This window comes from Drosophila serrata, unplaced genomic scaffold, assembly GCF_035046125.1.
Source record: "Drosophila serrata isolate PLE 108 unplaced genomic scaffold, ASM3504612v1 contig_12, whole genome shotgun sequence".
NCBI lineage: Eukaryota > Metazoa > Arthropoda > Insecta > Diptera > Drosophilidae > Drosophila > Drosophila serrata.
Window position 1 is genome coordinate 2515 of NW_028256910.1, and position 17656 is coordinate 20170.

The 17656-nt window shown below is 37.3% G+C and overlaps 2 protein-coding genes across 2 annotated transcripts in view; both read left to right on the plus strand.

Moving 5' to 3' along the window:
- The first annotated feature begins 7429 nt into the window (after positions 1 to 7429).
- On the plus strand, positions 7430 to 8854 carry LOC110179391 (uncharacterized). Its single transcript, XM_020946918.2, has 3 exons — positions 7430 to 7882; positions 7945 to 8092; positions 8150 to 8854. Exons 1-3 carry the CDS (start codon positions 7474 to 7476, stop codon positions 8265 to 8267), a joined length of 675 nt encoding a protein of 224 aa, XP_020802577.2. The 5' UTR covers positions 7430 to 7473; the 3' UTR covers positions 8268 to 8854.
- A 2298-nt stretch (positions 8855 to 11152) lies between these two features.
- The window catches only part of LOC110179387 (uncharacterized), a 51097-nt gene continuing 44593 nt past the window's right edge, over positions 11153 to 17656 (plus strand). The window contains exon 1 of the mRNA XM_020946912.2: positions 11153 to 11895. Coding sequence (XP_020802571.2) covers positions 11190 to 11895 — 706 coding nt within the window. The 5' untranslated portion in view covers positions 11153 to 11189. The remainder of the gene's footprint in view (positions 11896 to 17656) is intronic.

Consider the following 17656-nt stretch of genomic DNA (forward strand, 5'->3'; position numbering starts at 1 on the left):
TAGTTTTTTGAAGGTATATAATTCTTGCTTGATAATTTTTTTTAAATCGATTTTTTTTAATAATTTTTTTTTGGGACAGTCAAAGTTTCAAAATCGCATAACTTTATCAAAAAAGCATTAATATCAATTCGGAAACCGCTCCTGCGATAATTGTTTGTCGCTCTTTATTTAGAACAGTGTGTTTAAGTTTTCTTATTTTGTGAGTAGTCTTCAAGACAGAAGCCATCAAGTGTTATGCTGACGCTGATGCTGATGATGGTGATGCCTTGATTGCGGCAGGGGGCATCACGACCAGACATTGTAGACAGGACCAATGAAAAGAAAAGAGCCAAGAGCCCAAAAATGGCAGCATTTATGCCAAAGGGTTGGAAAAAAAGAAGCGCAACAGCAGTAATAACAAAAAGGGAACCTTGCTGACGGCCAGCAAGTGCAGGGGAAACATTTTCATATTGTCTGGTCAAATCTGGCGAGCAAAGAGTTAATGCGTCTGTCGACAGGAGGAGAAGGAGAAACAGCAACAGCAACAGCAATAACTTCATGCAACATGAATGGCCCTCCCTCTTATAAGTATGCAACACTTCTGGCATTGGCCATAAAATCATACGTAAATGCGGAGACGCCGATGCTGATGCTGGCTTTATAAGGCCAAAACAAAAAAACAAACAAGATAAAAATAAGAAAATCATAATAAATCAATACATGGGGCAGGGCCATGTCATGTTCGAAATTTATGGCTATTTACGAGTGTCTGTGTGTGTGTGTCCCAATAAATAAACAATTTGTTAGACAAATATTTTAGGGCAAGATATTACGTATACGCAGGGCAGGCCAAGGCAGAACCTAAATTGTTTGCTGCTGGCATATGGCCTTCTACTGCTGCTGCTGCTGTTGCTGCTGCTAATGATGCATATCTCCCCCAGTTTTCCGCCCATTCGTCTCGAGGTCTATTTGCCTGTCCGAATGTCACTTCATTTTGGAAAGCCTGCCAGGTTAAATATTGAACAGATCAGAGGTCCTTGCGGGCCATGTCAATCGATGGCAAGTGTGTGTTTAGTTCGAATTCCATTTCAAGAAGGATAATGAGAAATATGACTGTGAAATCTGCTGTTGAAACTGTTGAGGATTTTTCCTCTCCGATTTTTATTATTATTTTCCTCCTTTTTTTTGGCTACTTTGGTACGTGCCAACAAAGAGTCGGTCGGCGGCCAGGCACGCGGCTATTTATGTGGGTCATTCACGCGCACGGGATGTGGATGTGGATATGGTCCTTGGTCTGCCAGTTAGGGTGTGTGTGTTTGTGTGTAATTTACTTAGAAATAGATACAGATACGGATACGGATACATGTGGCACAGATACGCGGCTGCCAGACACGCCACTTGAACCCCTGATTGCGACCGGCGACGGTCGCTGGGTCTGTCGGTCGGCAGGTCTCGAGGTCTGCTCTGATACCCTGTAAGGATAGTAAATTATGGGTATATTATGTGGAAATTTAATTAGATTTTATCGATAAAAATTTAATTTAAAGAGCAATGGTAAAGGTAGTTTGCTTTTAAATATTTAATAACAATTCTGCAATCTATCTTTAAAGTATTTATAGAAATATCATATCATATAATTATGGATATGTTTATTAGTAATTAGGTTAGAAAAGCCTGTTTAGAGTTGTTTTTAAGATATATTATTATACCTTTTTAAAGGTTTAGGTTGAACTTATGACATTAAACAACAGTCTATCATAATAAATATTTACCAAGCTCCCTCTAGAAGCTACTATTCCAAATTTAAGTCTCATAAATGACCTTAATAAGATCTTACATATATTTAAACACATAAAAAAACTTATAAAAATGTGCCCCAACACTTAGTTACTCGGTATTTTTCAAGTCCTTCATTTATATATTTTCTTGGGTTTATTTTGTCTACTGTCCATTGTTCCTCTCGGCAAGTTGGGGAAAAGCTCTTGCGAAGAGGCTAAAACTTATAATCATGGCATCATCAACAAAATTATCGTTTTGCCACAGACAGCACACACATGTGGCAAAGGGCGGTGAAACGTTGCACAGTCCTGCACAGATACACTCACCATTTAAGAGCATAAAAGCGAAACGTGCTCGAAATGTGAATTACTCGCGCCCCAAAACCCCTTACACACACATGCACACACACGCACACACACTTGGCACTCTTCAAGTGCCCCCGAGTGTGTGTGTGTGCTGGTTGATTTTGCTCTTTGGCTCCATTTTGGCTCATAACTTTAACTATTTTACACGAACCCAAGGAACATTTACTCGACTTTTCCTTTTCATTGTTTTTCTTTCATTGTTTTTTCTTGCCTTTATTTAGTTCGCTTAGTGCTTGCTTTCCTTTTTTTTTTTGTTAGGGGAGCATTTTGTGGATGGACCTGGCACCTTCAATATCTTTCGTCTTCACATTTTCCCTCCCCCCAAATTTTCTTTCTTTGGCAAATTAACAAGCCAAAAGAAGTGTGGGCGAAAAAGGCGTCAGCAGCAGTTCCAGCTTCCTCTTTAAACATTGATTTCCTGGCGCCTAGGTACATCCAGCAGGTGTACAGAGGACGAAATAAATTAATATTTTTTAAATGAAAAGTGTATTTAAAACAAAGATATATAAAAATAAATTTTGCAAATATTGCAATGTATAAAAATAATTAAAATATACATTTTTGCGGGACATAGCCATATTGAGTCGTTTGTTAATGCTGATCAGTAATAAATTTGGTTTCCTGAACTTATAACACCCTGCAAGGGTTTAAAAATTAAGTAGGAAAACGGAGTATTTTTTAAAAAATATTGATTACATTGCTTACATAAAGCAAAAAGATGTGCTGAAAATGAAATAAACTCGAATTTATTATTATATTTATTTCTAGGGTATTGAAATAAATACCTTTCAAAAGATGCTCAAAAGTAATATATATTTTGTATTATTATTACATCATAAAAAATAACATTAAATTTTGTAGATTTTTATGTATGTAAATGTATGAAATGTATAACATACTTTTAGACACATTTGTATTATTGTTTTTTAATAAATAAATTTAGTTTTTATTATATGATAAGGTTACTATCACCTTGCTTTGTAGCAACTTAATCTCATATGTGTAAAGACACATTTTGATAAGATTTAAAAACTAGACATTTCTGGTATATATTTGTTCCAGTGTATATATACAAACCCAAATATATATATTTGTAATTGAAGCATCGAAGAAATCGCAATTCGCACGGACGCATTCACATTCCCTCGCAAAGGCAAACAACAAATAGAGATATATATATATACATACATATATATAGGAAAAAAGGGAAAGGGAATGGGAAAAGGCATTGGGAATTGGAATGGAAATGGAAATGGTAGCGGAAAAGAGAGCTCACAAACTGCTCCCTTTTCAACAGCTGCGAGAAGTGAAAACCTTTTCGGCGCTAATTGCAATTACACGAAATATTATTTGCACACATTTCCACCCAAAAAGCCGCAATCAGTTGTAAAGCCATTGGGAGCCGGGAGCGAGACCTTGGGGCTAACGATTTCATCGCCAATTCAACGGATGCCAAATCCCCAAGAAATCGGTGGCAGGCTTATTGAGGAACTTTTCCTAATGATCGCATACAGTGCGGTAAATGCGCATAAGAGCGCCCATAATAAGGCACTCACTACGCCACATTTGAGTTCTCGGTAAGTGGACGCTTTTCATTAGAAAATCTCTATGGATTTTAATGATTGAGTTTAAATGGATATATGCATAGCGTTTAAATAATTAGCATAAATAGGCAGTAGTAAATAGGTTGTAAACTTTTTTTTATTTATTAACCATTTGCAATTGAATTTGCAGAATTGTAAATAAATATTCTAGTAAGGCGGCAGAAGTTTATAGTAAAAGTAAAAGGCTTATTGAGCCTTAATTTAGTAAAAGAATTAAATATAAAAAACGTTGATTATATACGTTAATTATCTATCATTTTAGTAAACTTAGCGTATGTAAATATATTGAAATACTCAATTTATTTTATATTTAATTATTAAAAAGCTACATAGAATTTATATAGGTAACAAAAGTAAAACAAACAACCTTTTTTATATAAATAAACCAAGTTAAAAAAGTAGTATTCTATTATAAAACTTACCATAAAAGTGACTTAATAGATTTTTAAAAAAATGTTTAATAAAGGTTTAAAGGTTATAATCTTATAATCTTATAATTTTATAATAAAACACTTAAATCCCCGTAAACACATTTAATATTTATTAATGTTGTGCTCACAAATTAAACATTTGAATTATAAATAAGCTTCATTGATTTTATTTACTTAACATAAGTAAAATTAACTCCATTATTGTTTGTAAAATAACATTAAATGTCACTCTTCTATGGGCAGCTGTCTGATTTGTGATATTGATTCCCCGTGTTACTGACCTTCGATGGGCACAAATAGTAGAAAAATAAACGGAGAGGCAGCAAAAAAGGACAACAACGACTGGGATCCGTGGTGGAATCCAAAGCCAGGGCGGGATTGTTTGCCTGTCTCATCCATTTATTTGCTTATCCAAGTCAGCACCTGACACCTGACCCTCTGAACCCTCTGAACCCTCTGAACCCTCGCCCTTCGCCCTTCGACCATCAACGCGCCACTGTCAATTCCAATTGCAGTTGCCATACACAATTGTGTGGCGCTCCTGTCCGATGATAAGCCCACTCCGTGGTCCTTCAGCCTACTCCTGTCGCCCCCTTTTAGCCCTCCCCCCTATCAACCTCCCCCATTGAAGGCCCTTTTAAACCCCTTTCAGCCCCACCTCCGCCACTGTGCAATAAATCAAACATCAAAGCGATGGGTCCAAACCTGAAATGGACTGCAAATTTATGCAGCGACAGTTCCCAGAGCCGATTCCAAAAACCCGATCCCGATTTCAATGGCAGCAATGACGAATGACTGGAACAGGAATGGCGTAAAAGGATCGACCATGGGAATACCCTGGTATTAAAAGGGAGAGAGAAAGAATAACCTAAAACATGAATTAAATTAAATTAAGATATATGTATGTTTGTGTTCCGAAATAAACAAGTTGATTGTTAGGCATTTAGTATTATAATTTTACATATTTTTTAATAATAGTTAAAGTTTATATTGATTAAAGTAAAACGTTAAAAAGGAAAAGTAAACTTTTGTTGTGCTTCCTTTTTAGTTATATTTAGTTCACTTAAAATACAAAATGAGTCACTTTTTTGCACAGAAAATGATGTAAAAACTAGGAATGTACCTTTTATGTTATTATAAGAAGAAAAATATATCGACAAAAGCGTAATGCTCAATATAATATGTAAAAAATTTTCAATTTCAATTTTCGCATTCTTTGAATCGATATTTATTGATATTTTAATATGACAATTTTTTGGATAAATCAAATTTTAGAAGTCTCATAACTAAATAAAAGAATTAATATAAACATTTTACATATAGGTACATACATATATATCACAAAGTAAATACACCAATTTATATATAAATATAATATTTAAATATAATATTTATATATAAATTTATATATAAATATAATATTTAAATGTAATATAATAATATTTAATATAAATATGCTATTTTCCTTAATCATTCATTTTGATATTAACACAACTTTCCTGTTTATAAAATTCTCCCAAAGGTAACCCCCTCATATACAGGGTATTACCTTTGCCTAATCGAAAGCTTGTCAGTTATTCGCTATGCAAATTAGTTATATTTTATTATAATTTCACCTACACTTATTTAGTTTGTTTTGCGACGACACACACAATTTACATGCATGCGATGCCTGAGTGCGACACCGATAAAGTTGATTAAATGCAAAGTGGCAACCGGAATTGCATTTGCCCCGCCCACCGCGCCTCCACCACCTTCGCATTTCCCGCAGAAATATTGAAAAACTTGAAGCACGAAACACAAACAAACAGAGGGATCCGGAGGGGAGCAAAAAAAATACAAACAGAGTGGCGTCGAGTCAAGAAGCAGGCACCGCACACACAAGGAGATTTTTAAGGGCTGGCCCAGGAAAAAGGAGTTGGTCCTGCAAAAAATTACCTTTCATTTATGTTAGTACAGCAAAACTTTGTAAATAGAAATTAGTTACTACTTCTTGTTGGCAGTACTTAAATATTTTTTTTTAATATGAAATAAATGGAAAATTGTGTGCAAAAGAATTAGCTAAGATTAAAGTTTTAAATTTGAAGTAAATATTCAAAGGGGTTTTATTTTCATGGTATTTGCTTTAAGAAAGAGTGTTAGGTCTATACTGAATATTAATTATATAAATTTTAAGACTCGATTTAAATATTATAAGAGTTTGAGTACTATATTTCTCATAGGTGTTTTATAAACTTTATAGAAATATTAAAAAAATTATAACTTTGGTGTATTTTAAAATAATTTGACCAACTCTGAGATATAGTCATTTTTATTATAAATTATAAATTATAAATTATAAATTCATCCAAATCGTTTGATTTTAACAAATAAGAGCTGACATAGAAACAATCTGTAAATGTAGAATTAAAATGCAAAATATTAAATTCAAAACTCTTATTGTAAAACTGTAAATATAATAGATGTTATTTTTATAGTTCTCCCAATCGATTTGACCAAAATTAATTTATTATTTAATAATCCATTTGTAAACTGCAAACTGACAAAGTTGACAAAGTGACAAAGTTATCTTACTTTCTTGTTTTTGAGTTAATGTATTCACATATGTACAAGAATATAATTGTAAACTATAACAAATTAACAAATTGATGTACAAGAATTTAAGTTTATGCCTTAGAAAATTAATAATTGTGTGTGCAAGAAGATAATTTTATACTTTAAAAATTTATTAAATGTATGTTTAAGAAGATCATTTTATACCTTAAAAAAATACATATTTATGAATAAAGGCATAATAAAAATGATTTAAATATTATATGACCTAAGTAATACTTGATAATTATCAAAAATATATTTACCTAAAGTAATAAATTGTTGAGATTAGATTTTATACATTTTTTCCCAGTGCATTGGCCACTCAGCAGGCTAGCAGCACATATTGAAAAAGTTATGAACAGGAAATGAAACGGAAGCTGACAGAAATCGCCGTTGCTGCTGAATGAAGTGCCAGTGAGTGAAGGGCTTTCGACCCTTTCCACGCTTATGTATTTTTTTTAGAGCGAGTTTTCCACCTTTTCCAGCTCTCCAGCTTTTCCATCTCTCGCAATCTCTGCCACTTAACCGGTGCTGAGTGGTTGTGACTATCGTTGGCAGGTGCTTAATTGGTCCCGGAATGCGATTATCGACAACTGTTTTTCATGGATCTTAGTGATTTTTGTTTTTTGTGTGTGTTTTTTTTTTGGAAGGTTCCTAATGTCGCCTTGTACTCAATAAAAGCCAGCGAAGGGCTCGATTGTCCAACTAGAAAGAATTGTCATGGAGGAGGAAAAGCATCGCATGCTGTACCAGGGCATGGATCCCTGTCAGACACGTGGAGAGCATCGGTTCATGGAACAGGTGACAGCAGGAGATCCGGCAGCCAGACCCCTCTCCCTGTCGCCCTCGGAACCGCCCACCTATGATGATGCCATGGCCACGGAACCACCACAGGCTCACTTAGGTTTATCCACCGATCGTCGAAGGACCTTCTTCGCTGAGCCACAGCATCTGAGGTATCGTTTGGAGGATATACCCTATCTGGTGATTGAGCCACCTCAGTTGCAATTGGTGCCAGAGGAACTGGAATTAACGGAGGCACCTGGAGAGCAACAGGAACTGGAGGTGCCCTTGGAGAGTCGCCCGACGAGGAGGGATCATCGCATTCAGGCACCAGGTCCAGTGCGCAGTATGTTTGAATCCGAGTTCTTTTTTCAATGAGACTTCCTGATATTTTCCATCTATCGTTAGGTTTCTTTGACCTGACTCCTCAGCCCAAGTTGGGTGCGCGGCCGCTGGAGATCATGTGTCCAGCTTGTGGTCAACAGGGAGTGACGAATGTGCGAAGGACACCGCATGCCCGGGCCCATGTCTCGGCTCTGTTGTTGTGCACTTTTGGGTGAGAATATTATCAGTAATCGCAAGTGGCTTCTAAGTATCCCTGAATCCTTTCCAGCTGGTGCTGCTGTGCCTGCCTGTGGCCTTACTTGCTCCAGGGTTGCAGGATAACGAGGCATTACTGTGCCGGCTGCAAGATTTTCCTGGGGGCTCACTATCCCAAGGGCTGCTGTTGATGGAATGGATGGATATTTAACCGCCGGGAGATAGGATTCAGGAGTCAGGATTCTGGATCGGTTTCGGATTCCAGCCACTAATTATGAGAGTTTTCCATGTGTATCCCTCTTAGTGTGTGTGTGTGTGTGTATATTCGTGTGCGTGTGTGTATGAATAAAGCTGACCACAAGGACTCCGGGCTTATTCGCTTGTAATGAGTAACAGAGCCGAGCGCGGCCGGAAATTGTTTGCCGGCAAATCGAATTGCCTACCTAAGCTCCACGTCCTTCATGCCATCGTTTCATCGCTCCATCGTCCCTTGTCCTACATCCCTACAACAACGTCCTTCAACCGCCATTTTCCGCTCAGTCTGCCCCCTGTATTTTCCACCCCAAATGATGCATAACTGGCCTAAACAAATTGCCTCATCATCACTCCGGTTCGAGCGAAATTCAACTCTCACATCCTGCCGCAGAGAGCGAATGCTGTGGTTCGTGATTAATACCCTGCAGGAAGGGCATAGTAATTAGTTTGAGACATTTGACCAGAGATGAGAGAGAGAGAGGGGGTTGGTTTTTAAAGCTTTAAACAGGTATAACCTTAAAATAATCACAATAAATACATGTTTATTATAAATTCCCTACTTTTATTAACCAAATTTAAAGGGTATCTGTCAGTTGTCACCATTTTGAACCGATTTGTTTGGCATCCAGTTGCACTTTTTGTTCTTTGAGGTTTCTGCCTATTTCAGTGTTTTGTGGGCTATTGTTCAATTTTTGGGCTTGCATTTTGTCCTGCGGCGGCAATGGTGGAAGCGGATTCAATTAGCGCCTCCAAAACCTCGTCCTGGACATGGCAGTGGGTCGAGAAACAACGAAAAACCAGAACTCGACAATTAGCTGGGTCAGTGAGGGAGGGGACGGCAACAGCAATTATGACCCTAAGAGCATTATGGTTGAGTAAGGACTAAACGTAGAGTCGCATCAAGTATACGCCGCATTGTCCAAGAGCAGTTATTGCTCCACTGTCGCTGCTAACAATAATAACCATAACAATGATAATAAAAATATTAATAATAATAATAATAATAATAATAATAATGATAATAGTAATAATATATAATGTGAAAACAATGAAAATAAGCTGACAACAGCAGAGGCCAGAAATGTCCTTTCCCCCCATAACTTGGCAACTTTAATTAGATTAGCGAGCTTCTGCGTTTTGCAATGGCTCCTGGTTTTGGCCATAAATATCAATAGCAAACAAACCGAATACACTTTATTGGCCACAAGGAAGAGGATAAGGATAAGGGCTAATTTTTGTGGGGAGAAAATGTTACTTGGGACAGTCAGAGAACAAACATTCAAGGACAAATGGCTAGAAATACAAAATATATACACAATAGATTCTTTCAGACATCGAATTATTATATTCCTGGCATTAAAACTTTATAGATGTGAAAGGGAATTTATTAAACCATTCCCCAGGCAGCTCTAAGGTATCACTTTACATATTTACGTATATTTTTCAGATACATTTACCTTATACAGAAGCGGAAAAAGGCCGCCCAAAGGTTTCACATTTGGGAAAGAGAGTGAAAGGCAGTCGCTAATCAAATTACCACACAGCCGCGCAAATCAACTGCAAAATGTTTTAATTAAGAGCGGAAGAAAGCGAGCAAAGGGAGGGGTAGCTGAAAGAGAGAGACTTGTATGCCAAATTGCAATTGCAATTGCAATTGCAATTGCGATGCAAATCGCCGCACTGCGAATCGGCAGCCGCAGTTAAGCCCAGCGGTAGCATCGACATCATAGACAGCATCAACGCTAATAGCAGTAACAGTAACGTAATGTGTAACTGCTCCTGATCCCTGGACCCACAGGTCACAGAGGCAACAAGCAGCGGCAACAGGACCTGCACAAAAATAACCACAAAAATGTACCAACAGCGACAGAGCCAGAAGTAATGACAGGTTTTAATTTACTTCTTCCTTTTAAAATAAAATAAAATAAAACTGTAGAAAATTTATTTTACAATCCTATTCCAACATTGAGAATTTATTTACTACTAATTAATATTAAACCCTCTAAGGCCACGACTACAAACGCTTTGTTTTCTTGAAATAATACACCAATAACTACACCAACGTACTCTTTAACATAAATATGTAAAGTTTATCAGACGATTAAGGCCTTGTCTAAAAACTACAAGAAAAACTACACCTACAAATTATCCCACACCAATAAAAACTAACCAAAGACCTTATGATCTTATGTTTTCTTAACCCACATAATAAGTATAACCATATTTACACCACCAACATTTCACTTCAATAATTTAATACCATATTTCAGTACAGCAAAAAAACTAACCACATTATAAGTTCTCTTTTTGCCTAGACCTCTCAAAACTACAAAAATAATTACACCAAGATCTTAACTACAAATAAACCACACAAATAATGCCACCAACGATCTAAAATGTAAATATTTATGTTAACTCGTTACTCTGTTGGCAAACAGTTTTCCAAGAAATCCCCATTGATCAGTAACTCAATCTCAATTTAAACCAATGACAGCCGTCGTCTAGATAATAAAAAGGTTTCTTAAAAACACCAACGGGAGCGGTGGCGGCGTTTGATTTCGATTTTGCCCATGCCCATGCCCATGGCCATTATCCCGAATCGCTGTAAACTACCTGCTCCTGCTCCTGCTCCTGCTCCTGCTCCTGACTGTGTTTGCCCCAAAACTCGCGTCACGTAGCCAAGCAAATGAACTGCAACTGACTTCTGGCTGTGCAACTGCCATGCCACCTATCCCCGCGGAAAAGCCTCTGTCGCGTCGCTGGTTTTTCCAGGCGCAGGCGTCGACAGGATTCGGATTCGGACGATGCCGAGTCCATTCACCAAAACACAAGTTCGGCTCCCGCTGGCGTGCGGCGGCATGTTGCAAGTTTTGCCAAACTGGCTATATGAGTTGATGGCAGCGACTTTGGTGCCTCAATTGCGCCTCGCTCGTTGGCCAGGCAGCACGTCCTTGCGAATAGCTCCCCGGGATACCATTCGGCGCGAGAGTCCTGCGAGAATCCTTCGTCGACCGGCTTGGGATTTACGCGTAAGCAGCTCAACAACTGAACTGAAACTGAAACTGAATCTGAAACTGAGACTGAGCCGCGAGTTTAATATCCTTCGAGTGCGACCGGCTAGTGTCTGCAGTGGTTTTTTTCCAGTGATTTTCTTTTCTTTGTTATTGTTATTTGCTGTTGTTGTTGTTGTTGGGGGCCGGCATTCGTTGGTGTGTTGGTGTATTAGTGCCGGTGGTGTTGGTATTGCCGTTACCATTGGTACGGATACAGTAGTCCCTCGTGTACGTGCAATTAGCGGCGGAATGGCGGCGGCCCCGAGCCACAATCGGTGCCGCTTCAAGACAATGCCGGGAGCTCATCGCCTGCACTCCGTCCTGTTTGTCCTTTTGGGCCTCACACTGGCAACGTTGGCAAACGGAAATGACGCTATTTCAGCGCCGAAATCGACAAAGGACCTGCAGCAGCCGCAGCAGCAGCCGTCGCCGAATCGCCAGCAGGACATCGAAGATGATGGCGGCGGCACCCGACCAGACAAGGACTTTGACTTTGCCGCCTATGTGAATGGTGAGTGATCAATTTGTGGTTTCAACCCAGACGAGTCAATCATTGGGCGACCCACTCGCAAAATGCAAATTAGCCCCCGACTTGCGCCAAATGGCAGCCGAAAGCCAATTTGGGTGCTTCAGTGAGTGGTCACAAGACAATTGGGTTTTGGTCTTCAACTTCAACCAATTTCAAACTCTTGGCCACAAAATATATTCAATGTGGCTTAAAAGGATTGAATATAGGGGTAAATGTGGGAAATTGCAATGAAATTTATTGAGAATATTTATATTTGAAGCTCTTAAATTGGATAATATTACTAATAACTGAATATTTTGGGGCACTGACAGTGGTTTATTGGGCTTAAAAAATGTAATTAAGTATATTGCTATTCTGTTTGAAATCTTAAGAATGTTTTCTTATAAGGTAAATGGTTAACAAAAAACACTGTATATCATGGACAAGCGCCTGAAACATAATCTTAGACAATCAAAATATATATACTTTAATTTGGCAACAAATAAAGTAATCTTCATCAATCCAAAATAGTTCTTAAAATGACTTAATTAATTTAATTAAAAATTAAATAACCCATTTACAAATATTGCAAATATTTATTTGTGATTATAAAACAGGTTAAATCAGAATTAACACCTTAATATCTAATCATTTCGAAACTCTGCAACTGGCTTAGAATGATTTTAGTTTATGAAACCTAAAAAACACATACACATGGCACTGTCAGATAGAGAGAAACAAATCCTCTTCAGATTTTATATCAGTGATTTTCCAAACAATTCCCCTGCTGCCAAATGCGTTATCGTCTGTGACAACAAGAGCAATTTAGAGGAAATTTCAAATATACTATTTGCACTATCAAGTTGTAGGCATATATATAGCATAGTGCGTATATATTACAGATAAAATAACTGATTGGAATGAGTGACAAAAATGTTTGCTTTGCTTTTGCAAAAAAAAAAATTGCAATTTAAATGCAGTTGCTGGGAATTATAAAATTGGTAGATATAATATGAGAAATATGCATTTTAATGGAACTATGAGATTTGTATTAAACAAAAAATCAAAGACTACAAGAACGTTAAAAAAAATCACTTGGAAAAATGTATTTCTTTATTTGTTATTATATTTCTTATTAAAGAATGCAACAAAAATCTTGTCTTAAGCTTTATTTTTATAGTTTTAATTTAAAAATGTAAATTTTTTTTGGGGACTTCTGGTGTATGGTTGTGGCAATGGGCCTGCATTTCCACAGCCACAGGGACTTAACGCAAAAAGTCACATGAAAATGCTAACCGACCGCACTGACAAACATTTCGAAACGTAAAATGTATTTATACCACTTGTAACTGCAAAATGTAATTTTGTCGAAATCACGAAATGTGTGTTGCCACCCACACACACACACACACACACACACACACACACACACACACTCGCACATACACTCGAAAAACCCACCAAGCAATTGCATTACTCATACGCAACGTGGTCTGCCCCCATTTGTATGCAATGCAATTTTTGCCATGTCAATATGCTTAGCCATCGCACGCCGTTCGAATCACAAAGCAATTAAATTGGGAAAACACTTGAACAAACACATTTGAGTGTTGTCCAAAGTGGATAATAGCACAATAATTGCCAGTGTGTCATATGGGATACTCTTTATGGAAAGGGAGAAGGGGTAAAACTTGTTGCACCATCACAAAGTATCCAACAGATACCCACTCCATCGTTCCTTCATTCATCCCGCCAACACTTTAAATAGCCGTCGGCCAAAGGTAACACCTATGTACGTTTACTATCCGCATGGTCTTCGCCATTTGCTGCATCCGTTTTGGCCATAAATTATAGCCCAGATAGGAGGAGTATGTGCCACCTGGCTTATGGCAGATGAGTGTGTGCAGGTGTGCAGGCTTTGTTTAAAGCATCCTTCGTGGTTCGTGAAGGGTAGATTTGTTTTGAAGGAGAACATTTGAGAAGCTTCCTTAAGCAATTGAGACAGAAATTATAGATAAATAAAGATATAAGTTCTAGTGGGTTAAATTCAATTAAGTAACTGGAAAAGCTTTTAAAAAAGGAATGAAGTTATTTGGAAACTAAAAAAAAAACCCTTCAGCTACAGCTAGTAGCTTTTTTTGTAGATTTTCCTGTTCTTCATATGCATTGTTACTATATCCTTAACATTTCAGTGATTTGTGACCGCAAGAGCCGTAAAAAAAGGGGGAAATCACACTGCGAAAGCAACCCTCGCTTGCCAGCATCACTGGCCATATGTTCCATATTTAAGCCTGGCCATAAGCCGTTTGTTTGCCGTTTGTTTACTTGTTTGCTTATTTGTTTGTTAGCCAGTGTTTGTTTGTTGTCGCCTTCCTGGTCGGCATGTTGACGCCACCATCTCCATTTTCCATTTTCCTCCAGTGCCCCATTGTTACCGAATTGCCCTACCAAAAAGTGGTCCTAGTTTAAATTTAACATTTTCAGCTGTTTTCTAATTTTTTAATTAAGCTAAAAAAGGTGGTTCTTTTTAAAGGTGTTTTATATATTTTTCAGAATGTAACTTAAAAAGCTTTTATGGTTTTAGAGTGTAAAGTAGTTGGGAAGCTGTTTTCAGAGCCTAGTTAATACTTTTCTTTAATTTATGGCAACTACTGCAGTTCTGGGTCTTCCTGGCTTCAGTCTGGATTTTCCCCCGCTGGTTTTTTCCAACTGTTTTCCGCTACCGAAATACCTCTGTTGTTGTACCGTCCATAAGCAGATAATCAAAAGTAAATAAAAACATTTTTCATTGTGTGATTCACTCATTCATCTCCCACACACATAGAGACAGAAAGGAGTCTGGAAGCGCCGACTAAGTAAATACATTTTTCCGCACAGAAATACATATTTCTCGTGATGGGGTGAGGGAAAAGCGGTTATCATTCCAGGAAAATGAAGTAGAGGAGCTTGGCAATGCTCAGCCTTTTGGTATTTTATGAATTATTTCGTAGCTCATTAACGGAAACACGTTTAAGTACTTAAATAATCAACGCCCGGCGGCTGCCTCCTTCCGCCTTTTGGCACGTAAAACTTTTGACAGTCAGTCAATCTCTTATTCTCAATCTCTCAGTTTTCACAAAAGTGTGTGTGTGTGGGTATATAGATAATTATTTCAACGATTATTGGAATTTGTTTTGAAAGGTTCCCCAAGCCGAGCATTTAATTAACTCTGAAGACACTTTGATTGAACCAATTAGAACCTTAATCATATTAAACAACCGGCAACTCAATCGGATTTAACCAAATGTTGTATATATACATACATATATTTGTTTTGCCTTTTGGGCGAAACTAAGCAAAATTCTGGTCTCAAATATAAAGCATTTTGTGAATTAATCATCTTGGGATTAATTGAAAACAGAGCCAAGTAATTGATTATTGATTGTTTTGGGGTTAATATGAACTAAAAGTATCTAGAATTGAGGGAAAATATTTCAAATTGCTGTTGTTATAAAATTTATTATGTGGTTTCCTAGAAAATATATATAAAATCTTGAAAATTGTATTGTGTCTTAGCTTAAATAATTAACTTGAACTTCTTAGAATTACTACTCTTATCCCTTCCTGATTTTCTACATTTTATTTAATGACTCTTTTTAAGAGTTTGCGCAAATTTACATACTTAAACATATCATTTCTGACTTGTGCAGTTATTACTTACCGTATTAAAAACTTTTTTAATGCAGGAACTTTTTATACACCAAACAATGTATGTATTAAGCGCTTGTAGTTCTAGATTTTATTTGCCATCCAACCAACATATTCTAATCTCCAATAATTGTTTATTTTTTGGTTTAGGCGCAAACTCTGCGGGTAGTCTGTTTGGAAAATATTCAATTTAAAGCATTAGTTTATTCACACTAAATTTAGTTATCTCTATTCTTTCTGCGAGTCTGAATTAACATATGATTTCATTGCTTTTAGTGGCGTTGCTTAATTGGCCATAAGACACAGCAAAGGACAAACTTTTGCCAGAAACACAACACACAGAATATGCTATATATGTTCGTAATGATGAGAGTCCTGTGAAAACAGGACCACTCACTCACGTAGAATACGGTAATCGAGTGCCAAGTGCTCCCTTGTCTGCCAAGTAGCCCAATTAATAATCGTCGTCCTGCGACCTGCGTCCTGCGAGTATGTAGACCATTGCACTTGCATTGTCCTTACTCACTCAGCCTAATTAGCGTGCAATGCATTTGAGGCCAGCTTAAAACACTAAAGAAAATTCTAAGAAAATCCTAGGAAAATTCTAAGAAAGTTCTATAAAGGTGTACTAGGAAATCAGGTAATTTTCTTTTATAATTTAGGAAATTAATCTTCCATTGACTTTGAGATTCTTCAAATATATATTCAATGATTTATTTTAAGCTATTTTATTAGGAAACTTCCTACAAATTCAACGATACTTCAATTAAGATTAAAATTCATATTCACTTAAAAGTGCCTCCCAAATAATGATAATTTTGAAGTTTCCTAAGTACATATTATTTCGCTGAGTGCACTCGTGCCTTGTGCAAATTATAGGCCAATTGGCCACGCCTACTTCGGCTTGAAAACCGCTCTACACTTGGAAGGGGAGAGGAATTTATTTTTATATGCTGCTCGTTAGGGATAATACAGCATCCGTTTTAGCCGTCGCTTTTATCGCTCTCATTCTGTGCATCCTCTTTTCGTCCTGCGGCTGCATGCGTTAAGAGCTTGACTTTGTCTGGAAAATTGCTCCAAATGTCGTCGCCATCGTCGTCGTTGTCGTTGTCGTTGTCCTCGTCATCATTGTTGTCTTTGTTGTTGCACTGAGCACTAAGATAATGCCGCTGAGAAAGGGGTTCCCCTAGATCCTAGTTCCTGGCGGGGGCATCCTTAAGTGCTGGCAATGCCCGGAACAATTTGGCACCACATTGCGTATGATTAATATAAATTGTTTGGACTTCATTCTCGCCCACTCTCTCTTACTTTCTCTATCTCTGTCTTGGACTCTCTCCTTTTGCTTCTCCATTGACACTTTAGGGAAAGGGAAGGACATTGAGGTCCTGAATGTGCGAGCACTTAAAGGAATTGCCACACGCGCTTAGAACATGAGCAACCCGGCCTTTGGGGCAACTAATTTGGTATTTAGTTTGTGTCTCTAATGATAATACTGAAAAGCTATTTATAATAAGTTTTTGCGGAAGTCCTTTTGGCATGAACAATAAAAAGGATTAAAGTTTATCTTGTGATGTTCTGGAAATATTTTTAAATCTTATTAAGAGTTTACAATAGCTAATATTTCAAGCAAGATTTAGGCATGGAAATAATGAATATATTTATATAAGTATTTATCTTAAGTGATATCATATTTGATATTATTATTTCTCCAGTGCCTTAGTTTCTTTACTATGCAATTTGATTTATCGATCGATCAACTGACTTAGACATGTATTTCCCTAGAACCTCGCTGTCCCTCTCAACCTCTCTTCGAATCCTTCAAAACGTGTATTTAGCTTCTTGGCTAAAAAGGTGGCCCTGTTGTTGTGACGGTTCCGGTTGTTGTTGTTACTGTTCAGCTGCCAGATGCCATGGCCCAAAGTGTCGCATTACTGAAAGTGCGACAGTCACGGCGAATGCCAAGGCACTCTTATCCATCATACACCGGGGCAAAATAAGTCATATATCATAATTCATATCATTATAATATGAAATTGTAAAAGTATTTTTTATAGATTATTGTTTATTAGGAGTCAAA